This window comes from Adiantum capillus-veneris, chromosome 14 (genome assembly GCF_014529385.1).
Source record: "Adiantum capillus-veneris isolate H3 chromosome 14, ASM1452938v2, whole genome shotgun sequence".
Taxonomy (NCBI): domain Eukaryota; kingdom Viridiplantae; phylum Streptophyta; class Polypodiopsida; order Polypodiales; family Pteridaceae; genus Adiantum; species Adiantum capillus-veneris.
The window spans coordinates 100,510,818-100,521,632 of record NC_140944.1 but is presented as its reverse complement, the minus strand read 5'-3'; the positions used below and the strand labels follow the sequence as shown (position 1 = coordinate 100,521,632).

Below are 10,815 nucleotides of genomic sequence, written 5' to 3'. Positions count from 1 at the left end.
AGAAGAAGAATTTTACCTCTTATCATCATTCTTCTCTTAGCCTTGAGGTCTTTAGCTATCCTCTTGTAGGTGGTAAGAGTTCTTTGAATATCTTTGACAACCTTTTCTTAAGCATCGAAAGCAAAATGACAAATCTTAAAAGCAAGCTTGAAACTGTTATGAACTTTTAACTTAAGCTTAAAGAGAGACCCGTCCAAATGAATCCACCCTGCTTTAGAGGAGTTTTCTACTCTATTGAAGTAAAAAATACTTGGTTTATGATCTGACAAGAGAAAGGAAGAGTCAGACTTACAATCTACCTGCCAATGTTCCTATAGTAACCCTATACTCATATTCACCCTGTCAAGCAACAAATGAAATAAAATGGCCACTAACTTCATGCGCCAAAAAATAAAAATAAAAATACAAAATCTATTTTTTTAAAACCTCCCCTTTTTCAACTAGCGAAAAGGGAGGCATCACTACGGGCAGGCCAAAAAGGGGAGGCATTAGTAAGGCTCACCCCCCTCGTCCTTATATGGCACGGCCATATGGCTCAGAGGGGATATAGGGCCCAAATTTGGGGGGGAGGGGGGGCGAGACGGCTTTAATCTCAATCGTCAGATCATGCAATGAACTAGGGGTGAACTAGGGGCGGGTAAACTAGGGTGTGATCATGTGCCATGCCAACATGGGCAACGACACGTGCTAGCATGGTGGTAGGGCATTTGTGTGGCAACCGAGAGGTCTGTCGAGTTCGATCCACACCCCGCGAGGCGAGTGAACTAGGGATGAACTCGGGGCGCCATTTTTGTCCCGAGTTGTCCCGAGTTCAGCCTTAGTTTACCCCGAGTTCACCCTTAGTACCATTGATCCCATTTGAGCATGCCTATGTGATATAGTGATGAGGTTAGTTCACCCCTAGTTCACCAAAGATCGGACGGCTGAGATCATAGTCGTTTTGCACCCGTGTAAGATAGTGACGAGGGCTCACCCCTTTGGGGGAGGCCAAAACCAAAAACAGTTGCCTTAACTCAACTTCCTAAAACGGACTTGAGTACAACAGAAAACCCCTTAACGACACTGGAGATCATGTTCCTTCTCCTCAAGAGCAGACGCTATGCCCGCTCGTGCCTGCAGGCGTTCCACAATCATCAGGCGCCTGTGTTCAAGATTCCCATTATACCTTGTCGCGTTCACAACTCTCTTTCTCTGTATCCTTTCCTTCCGCCCTAACCTAGGTGAATTTCTGTACGTAATTCTTCACGGTGGGTTCTCCGTGTCCACCTCCATATCACAAGCAGACGCCCTACTCCTCAACAGCAGCTTCACTCACCTTTTGGTTGCGTATGGAGAGTGGGATGCCCATGTCGGATGCACCCTCTTCACGCAGAAGCATCCTTGGCTTCTTGGCCCCAACCCTAGCTTGCAAGACCCGCATGCAGTGTCTTGTGCTTCCATGCGCTTGCGGCATGTGTCTGTGCTTGTAAAGGAATGGAGATGGCTACCTGACAATCTTGACAATCTGTATATCTGCCCCTGTGGGCTCACTTGTTTGTGGAGCAAGTCAAAGGTGATTGCGGATGGCGCTGATGCTGATCTTTATGAGACTGGGAATCCACCAAGAAAGGTAGCTACGTCACTGCCATAGGTCAGAAGCATCAATCTGTACGCTATGAGAGGGGTCATGCATTTGCATTTGCGAGTGGGTGTGCGCGCTCATGCTCACACACACACACACACACACATTTGGGTTTCTCAATAATTACATGGAATTGCGGGTGGGGACTGTTGCTTATGTGAGCAAGGTGCTTGTGTGTGTGTGTGTGTGTGTGTGTGTGTGCGTGTGTTTTGTGCCACTATTTTTTGCAGAATCTGTTGGTTGATAAAGAAAGCAAACATCGCTGACATGGGTTTTTCGTCTGGGTCCTTGTGAGTACAATTCAGAGAAAACAAGGGGACCCTTTGAGAGTGTACATGGACTTGGAGCCTGGAAGGAAGTCTCCGGCTCACAAAGACATTTTCATAAGCTATCATGCGAACGATACTGTACAAGCGACATATGCAGGAGCTTCGTTTCACATGCATCGCAGTTATTTTACGTCGCCAATCAAGAAAAATGTCAGTTTTGCAGCATTTGCTTCGCAAGATAAGAGTTTCAAGAAACTTCATTGGTAGACAAGATTGATTGGACATGCACCGAGTAACTCTTTGCTTTCTGATTGCCAGGATATTCTAGTTTACTGGTCTTCCTCGCATTGTGTGCCTGCAAGATCAATGCTTGCGATGAGGCTGCTGGCCCAACTTCCTCATCACTCGTTTGGCAAATGCCTGAACAATGTAGGCGGTCGCAATGCATTATTGCAGATGTTCCCACATTGTGGAAGCAGTGCCAGCGACAGTAACTATTGGGCATACCATCTACATTGTGCTATGTCACACTACAAATTTGTGCTATCAATAGAAAACACGATGACAGAGTCGTATGTTACAGAGAAGCTCTTTTACGCACTGGATGCAGGGGCCGTGCCCATCTATTTTGGAGCAGAGAATGTGGAGGATTTTGTGCCGCCACATTCTATCATTAACGGGCTCAAATTTGCATCAATAGAAAGCTTGGCAGCATATGTGAAGGAAGTAGCGGCCGACCCAGTGCTTTATGCTCAATTTCATGCTTGGAGGAGGTGTGGGGTCATGGGATCTTACCATCAAACAAGGGCTGTTAGCCTTGATTCTTTGCCCTGCCGTCTTTGTGCTGTCGTTAGCAAGTATGGAGGAAAAGCATTGGCTTCTCAAGAATGGATGCTAAGAGAAGAATAAGTGCTCTCTCTTTCTATATTTCAGGAAAGAGTATGATCAAACCCATGAGACATCCCCATTTGAAGATTGTCTGAGAGGGGGGTAAGCAACAATTATATGGTCCTTCATTCATCAAACAACATTTTTCTCCCGAAATTCCGGACATCTTCTTCAACAGGCTTATATTTTCTACTAATTTCAAGGAGCTTTTTTTTGCTAGAAAATTCAATGTAGTCTTTTTTTCCACTGATGCAATGTGTCATAAGGTTGTGGAGCAATTCACTTGAAATGTATTTGTAAGACCTCTGAGAGAAAGGAATTGGAATATAGGCTCCACTGGGGATAGCTTTGTGTGGTAGAGTTTGAGGCTTTGTGTGAGCTTTTATAGTTTCACCTTGAAGACTTGATGGCAGTCCTGTTAAGAAGACCACTACAACCATAAGCATTTTGTAGTAATCTACAAATCCTTTCAAGTTTGAACAAGGGCAACGAGACAAAGTCACTCTCATGACCACAAAAAGAGGGGAAAAATTAGCCCCTTTCTTCCCACAAAAAGAGAAGACAATGATCTGCTGACACATGCACAAGAAGTTTTGGACAGATTCTCACAATAATTCCCACATTATGACTTAACGCAACATCGTGAGCTTTTGTGAGGGAGGCATGGCATACCTAGCTAGGTACGATTGCGGGCACGGGACCGCCGGCCCGGTCGGCCGACCGGACCCAGCCCCCAATCGTACCTAGCTAGGTATGCGGTGCCTCCCGAGCAGAAGCTCATGATGTTATGCATTGTATGAAAAACACTGAAAAAGTATCCCTTTTCCTACATGAGAAAATTTCTAAATCTTCTTGTGACATAAGCATAAGGGACAAAGATTGATGGTCCTTAAGTACCTTTAATCCTAAATTGAACCATTGCTTGTAGATCTTGGCATTGCAATCGTGCAATTGATGTGCAAGCTATTTCAAATGCATATCACTTAAATTTTGCTTGTATGCTCTCTCTTTAGGCACCTCTTAAATGGGAATGAGAGGGTTGTATATTAGGTAAAATGTAGCATTTTGCCTTTCTTTAGTGAGAGCTACTTGTACACTCACAAGAAGATTTAGAAATTTTCTCATGTAGGAAAATGGAGTCTTTTTCAGTGTTTTTTCATACAATGCATAACATCATGAGCTTTTGCTCGGGAGGCACCGCATACCTAGCTAGGTACGATTGGGGGTAGGGCACCGCTGGCCCGGTGTAATCCTTGTTTTGCGAAAACCCGAGATGCCTCTCTGTGATAGCTATAAGCCAATGCTTTGTACTCCATTGAAGAGAGACAATCTACTTATTTTGTTTTTCATTTGATGGTGTATTTGTGTCAACTTCCATTCTCTACTAACCGAGTGTATCAGTGTTGTATTATATCATCTATCCCCCTCAATGTCTTCAGGGCTACCATGGAGTGTACCGCATATATTCTTTAATATGTGTTACACAAAAGGGTTAATCCATATATGTTTTTTTTCCATGGTAAGAATAAACATTGCTTTATGTTTTTATTTAGGAAAAATTACCAAAATACCCCTCTAATTTGTGGAAATTCCCAAAATACCCCTCAAATTTCAAAAATTCTCAAAACACCCTCAATATTTTGTCATAAACTCCCAAAATGCCCTTCAAATTTACCAAAATTCCCAAAATACCCTTGGTTGTGAAATTAAATTTCTCCAAAGATTAAGAAATTTGTAGCTTTTCATAAGAAGACTCGTTGCTTATCAATATAAGATGCTAAATCCAGATTTGAGTTGATTATGTAGGCTTTGGAGATGAATTGCTTCATTATCTTTAGACATAATTGCCTTTTTTTGCGAGGTAATTTGTCGCAAATTACATGTTAAGCATTCAAAAACGGTTCTCAATTATAAAAAAGAAATAAAGAATGAAAAATCTTGAACAATCCAACCAAAATAGATACAAGGGTATTTTGGGAATTTTTTAAATTTGAGGGGTATTTTGGGAATTTCCACAAATTAGACGGGTATTTTGGTAATTTTTCCTTTTAATTATTAGAATAATTCATTATTGCTTTTATAACATTATGAGAAACTGAATATGGCAGGGCTCCTACAAGATTCTATCATTCACATGCAAATGAGAGTGTATAGCACCTTGAGCAGTGAATTTGATGCAAATGCGATCTTGATGCCGTTTTGAGACTATGTTGATGCTATCTAATAGTACAGTTACCGAGTCGAGCCAAATTGTTGCATTTCAGTCAGACATGCCATTTTTAAAGCCGGTTTATTATAGGTTATGCATGTTTATCCCCTTATTCTCTCTTATGTGTTTATGAGCTCTTTGCATCTATGTCGATGTATGTTCTTCTCATGTCACAAGAAGATTTAGAATTTTTCTCATGTAGGAAAATGGAGTCTTTTTTAGTGTTTTCTCATACAATGCATAACATCATGAGCTTCTGCTCGGGAGGCACCACATACCTAGCTAGGTATGCGGTGCCTCCCTCACAGAAGCTCATGATGTTGAGGTAAGTCACAATGTGAGAATTATTGTGAGAATCTGCCCAAAACTTCTTGTGTGTGCTTTTGAGATTAAGTCTTATAGAGGTGGAAATTACCCCCTAACGCATTGGTTGATCATTAACAAAAATTTCTTGCTTACTTTGGCGCCTATTTAAGCATGTTATTTGCTGGTAATGTCACTAATTTTTATGGTCTCTTTTTTTCTCATGTGTCTGTATGAGTTTTTGTGAATATTATCTTTGTGTGTTTCTACAGTTGTAGCATTTGCTTGCTAGATTTTGGTTTATAAATTTTGCAACCTTTGTGAAGGTAATGGTGAAGTTTTCTAAATCCAAATGTGGGGAGCTTTGATATACACCACAAAAGGTCCTAGTTTAAAAACAAATGACAACAAAAGTTTATGAGAGAATATTACTTTTGAGTGAGGCATGTGAAAGAGAGCATAGTTTTGATTTGTGTTTGACTTGAAGTAGTAAACACTATCATTGATAAAGCATGACTTTTGTGGATGAAAAATCGAACACCACCCTCGTTTATACTGAACACGGGGTCGACTCGAGGGATCAACGGCGCCAATTGGATCCATCGTCGATCTTGCTGGCGTGACCTAAAAAAATTAGAGTCCCTTCGTCACGCTTGCTACTCGAGCCCCCGATCTCATCGCACAGACTCCCACACTCTATCCAACTTGCCTATCATGCATCCGTGCATGCAATGCGAGTCCGCGCGTACAAGTTCTTGGCCCCTCCCTTGTCGCGTGTATCCGACGGTCCAAAGCCCCCCCGCCTCGCCATTAAAGAGCCCCGCCATTGATCCCATGAGTGACACCCCGTGTCACTTATAAACGAGGAGACACCAGTGTCACCGTCACACCACTTCTTGAAAGGGCATTGAATGAGGAGGAATGAATAAAAGAAAACATAATCTAATTACAAAACATCAATTTAAATGTGGCATACACAACAGAGGTATAATAAATTTAGATCTTTTCTGTTTGTGGTATTGACTCTATCAATGAACGTTTTTTCTAGTGTACATGCTACATCAATGTTCACAAGAAGATCTAAAATTTTTTGCATGTAGGAAAACAGAGTCTCTTTCAGTGTTTTTCATACAATGCAGAACATCATGAGCTTCTGCTCGAGAGGCACCGCATACCTAGCTAGGTACGATTGGGGGCAGGGGACCACCGGGGCCCCCACCGGGTCGGCGGCCATGCATTTTAAGAAGGTGGATTGCGAGTGTCTATCGTAGTTGTTTGTTTGTGACAACTCCGTTATTTTATTCAATTCAGACTAAGATTCTGCCAGATTCCATTATCTTGAGGCCTTGCTTTGAAGCCTACACAAAATGGCCGGCTCAGGTGATTCGAACCCAAACAAAGATGAGTTTGAGTTGAAGCAACGATAGTCTACACCTTGTAGACGAGCACCCACGATGGTCCTCGTCGCTTTAAAAAACAAAATAAAATATAGCCGATGAAAATATGGTCGTTAAGTCCCCCCCCCCCCCCCCCCCCTCCGGTCACATGTTGGAGTTTTTTTTTGGCTTGGACAAGCGCACAGAGCATGAACATTTTCACTTAAAAAGAAGTTTTATTATCTATTATTTGTCGACGATAATTGCACTCGATCAGCCAATTAGAGTTGTTTTGCAGATAAACAAAGTGGAAAGGAGAAGAGAAATTGCTAAAAACCAAGCTAGCAATTGACTCGATGTAGCTTAAATCATAAGGGAAATGAAGAATAATCATTTGTAACAAGCGAACGAGAATGTAATAATGTTACTTGTGGACATTTGGGCAGAACTATTTTGCGAGGATTGGCATGAAGTGCCCGATCATCTGCATGAGAAGTTGTCAATATGAGCGAGAAAGGAATGATCCTTGAGAAAGCAACCGTGGAGTCGATTGTATATGAGGAGTTGTACGAGGCAATGTACAAGAGAGCATTATGTGTGAGTGTGTGTGCTCTCTATTTAGTAGAGAGATAGCCTCCCTGGAGAAATGAAGAGAGAGAGGGAAAATCCTTCTGTAGGGATCGAGATAGAGAGGGAGAAGTATCTCTTTGCAAGAAGTCATGAGAGTTGAGAGCCGAAAGCCAAGTCAGGTGTGAACGAGACTTTGAGGACAAGCTGATGAGAGGGTGGCGAGTCTGAAGGGGCGTAAAAAATTTTGAGGGTGCCATTTCCAGGCGATATCGAGCGAGGCCATGATAAGGAGGCTATCGACAGGGCGCACTAGTTACAAAGCCCGGGCATGAGAGGGGTGCAAGGATGGCGGCATAGCAAGAGCGACCATTGCAAGTCCTGCAGGCCGAGAGTGAAGGGAGAGGGAGCACCCTCTGCATAGAATTGAAGAGAGAGAGAGATATATATCACGAGCCTCGCTGCAAAGTCGAAGAGAGAGAGAGAGAAATGAAATGAAATGAAATGTTATATTAACGTCTTCCAAAGGCCAGAATGACCCATTAGGGCCAAAAATGACTCAAAAAGGGCTGTGTAAGGAATTGGTTAAATTACTAATTAGCAGAGCCGTTTGTGGTCAAAACGGCTCCAAATTTGTCCGTTTTGGTCATTTAAAGCATATCTACGCAATCTAGAGCGTATCTAGGTACATATCTCTAAATAGTCAAAAAGATATCGTTTTCTTCACATTCCTTTGTGGCTCACCTCGAAATTTGTTTTCATTTACTTCACTTGGCGGCAAATAGTTGTTTCCACTTTTGAATCTCTCTTTTTTCTCTCACCTTTCGCGAGCTTTTTCTCTTCTTCTCTGATGCACCTTCTTCTCTGCTGCTACGTTATTTTCATTATACTTTCAGCTCCTTCATTACTTACAATGACTAATACATCTTCCACTAGTGATAACCTTAAGTTTTACTTGAACATTAAGCTAAGCCAGGAATATGCTACTACGCGGAGTGTCTATCAAAGACCAGTTACAACTGCAAATGAAGCACAACAACTTCGCAACGAGGGAAAGAAACACATTGATATATGGACAGATGGGAGCTTGTATCCACCGGATCCTAGCACTGGAAGGTATCCATCTTTTAACACACCTCATGATTTGATGAGATTTGTTGGTACAAAACTGTTTTGTCTTCAAATGCAGTAAGAATTTTAGAACTTGAAAACCAAATAGCATCTCTAAAACAAGAAAATCACCAACTTCGGTCTTTAAAAGAAACTCCAATAGGATTAAGATCACGAGTAAAACGAATGAGAGATGTAGTAAACTTAACAGAAGGTTCTGGACAAAGAAAAAAAAGATTAAAGATTACTAGAGAACATGTGATTAGTCTTTTAGGATTTGATATGTCCAATGGTCAAGAAAGGGTGAGATTTTTGAATGAGGTAATGAACAAAAGTGATATTCTTAAACTTTTGAAACTTCCTGAAAATCAAACTCAGAAAAAATTGGTATTTCAAAGTTTACTGAAAGATTTGGGTTTACTGGTCTAACCTTCTCAAATGCAAGAATTTTGTGACACAGTGGGGGTGAGTAGAAGGGGTTACAGGGCCATCTCTAAAACCTGGTTTCAGGTTTTAAAGTATTACAAGATTAAAGCTTTTGGGTTGCCTAGGCCTCATAATGTTGGGAAAGTTAGGACTTTATTAAACGAAGAAATATCCGAACATTTTGGAGAGTACTTCATATAGAAGGAACGGTGCCATATGAAAAAAAAAAAAAAATCTTCTTTTGAGTATAATGTTTTTAATAACATTTGGATGAGTATAAAAAATGTTCAATCTGCTATGGTGAGATACTATAATATGCAAGAAGTAGATTGTGAAGGAAAACTTATATTTGTTCTGAAATTGGATGAAGCTCAAATTCAAAAATGTCAAAAAATGGAAAGAATATCCATATCCCTTATGAATAGAGCATTGGACTATAGCCAGGGTAAGCTTGATTCCCCATACCACAAAACTCAATCAGAAATGGAACTTTGGTGGATTGGAGCAGCTCAAATACCAGTAGAAAATCACGATACATTGAAATGGCTGTTTTTGCAGACCGATATCCCTTCTGTTATACAGGACCAAAATGAAGGTGAAAAACTCTGTGTAGATGGCATGGGTGACTTTTTTGTAGAATGGCACTTGAGTGCCGACCTAAAAGCATTAGAGTGCATGTTTGGTGTATGTGGAGGTACCAATACCAAGTATCCATGTCTATATTGCATGGCAAGCACTGGAACAAAAGGATGGCTTGCAGAACACGAGGTTGGAAAAGCACCATCGAGGAATAGTGTTAACGTCATCGACTACCCATCGTCTTCTATGATTTGGGATCCAATTCTAATAATAGATTTAAAAAATGTACATATATGCACAATGCATGCAGAGATTAGAATCTTGGACAAATTGCTTCGACTCCATCTTGACTATGCATATTCTATTAAGCTAACCATCTCTACAATAACATTGTGCTCTTTTGGAAGTAGCATGATTATATGCTTGTGTGATGGTAGTGGGATGCCTTTGTTGCATGCTTGAACCTTGTGAACAAAGTGGTTACGTTCAACACCCACTATACCGAGACGATAGTCCCATATCACTCTTTTGGCCAATACATAATGAGCCTTGCATTGTCAGATGAAGTAGATAGCACCTTGGTTATTATTGGGCAAACAATGTTCTTGGTGGATAAAGTGTTGGTGAAAAATTCTAGCTGGTTGCAAGACTAAAATCTTCCAAGATGTTGTCTCCTTCTTCACTCCTTCAAGCTTTAAGGCTTTCCTTCTATCATTGAATAATCATCTTGGACATTGACAATGGCTACCAAGTTTGCAATACCACATCAAATGATCCATTCTGCTTTGTTGTACCATGCTGCTCAACCATAGATCTGAGATTAATGCTTCACTTTGAAACTTTGTACTTCTTTCTAAAGAGATCCAAATTCAAAAAAGATATTTTAGTGCAAAAAATTGTCAAATTTACATAAGTTTTTGATTTTTTTTATATCTCCAAGCATGTCACCCCTATATCTCAAAAACTTTCTTCTTTTATAGCCCCCAAGAAGGTTGACATTTGTCTCCTCAGCTGCTGCTGCATAGCTAGAGTAGCAAAGAAAGTATCTTGCTCTTGAGGCATTGAATCCTGCAGCATATCCAAACATTCGAAGTGTTGCTGCTCTCTCAAGTAGCATAATCTTGTTTGCATTGATTTGAAGGGGAGTGTACCCTAAAAACCGTGACAATATCTTCAGTGCAAACATTGGCAACTCAGGATCTTCAGAATACTGCATGTGGAAAGCACAAAAGGTGGCACTATCCAATGTAGGCATGTAGTGCATGAGAGAGGAGGCATCCCTTCTTGAAGAGCCCTCTATTGCTTTCCCTCTCGAGCCTTTAGCTCTCCCAAGAAAATTTTCTTTGTCAAGGAGTTCAATCTGTAAAACAAGACAATGAGTGATTAAAACTAACTTGAAAAAAAAGAAAGATTTCAGTAGGGAGATCACCTTTTGCAATTCATCTTCGGCAATGACTTTTTCTTGAA

At 40.9% G+C, this 10,815-nt stretch overlaps 1 protein-coding gene across 1 annotated transcript; it reads left to right on the top strand.

The window, feature by feature from the left end:
* The first annotated feature begins 1,051 nt into the window (after positions 1-1,051).
* On the top strand, positions 1,052-3,392 carry LOC147442843 (alpha-(1,4)-fucosyltransferase-like). The gene is made up of 3 exons (XM_086529715.1): positions 1,052-1,609; positions 1,927-2,100; positions 2,209-3,392. Exons 1-3 carry the CDS (start codon positions 1,100-1,102, stop codon positions 2,797-2,799), a joined length of 1,275 nt encoding a protein of 424 aa, XP_086385841.1. The 5' UTR covers positions 1,052-1,099; the 3' UTR covers positions 2,800-3,392.
* The last annotated feature ends 7,423 nt before the right edge of the window (positions 3,393-10,815 follow it).

What these genes read in the sequence shown, in the direction of transcription:
- LOC147442843 (XM_086529715.1), top strand. Translation starts at nt 1,100, where the DNA reads ATGCCCGCTCGTGCCTGCAGGCGTTCCACAATCATCAGGCGCCTGTGT. An exon ending in CTGGGAATCCACCAAGAAAG is followed by an intron (nt 1,610 to 1,926) that starts GTAGCTACGTCA and finishes AGTACAATTCAG; the next exon opens with AGAAAACAAGGGGACCCTTT. An exon ending in CGTCGCCAATCAAGAAAAAT is followed by an intron (nt 2,101 to 2,208) that starts GTCAGTTTTGCA and finishes TCTGATTGCCAG; the next exon opens with GATATTCTAGTTTACTGGTC.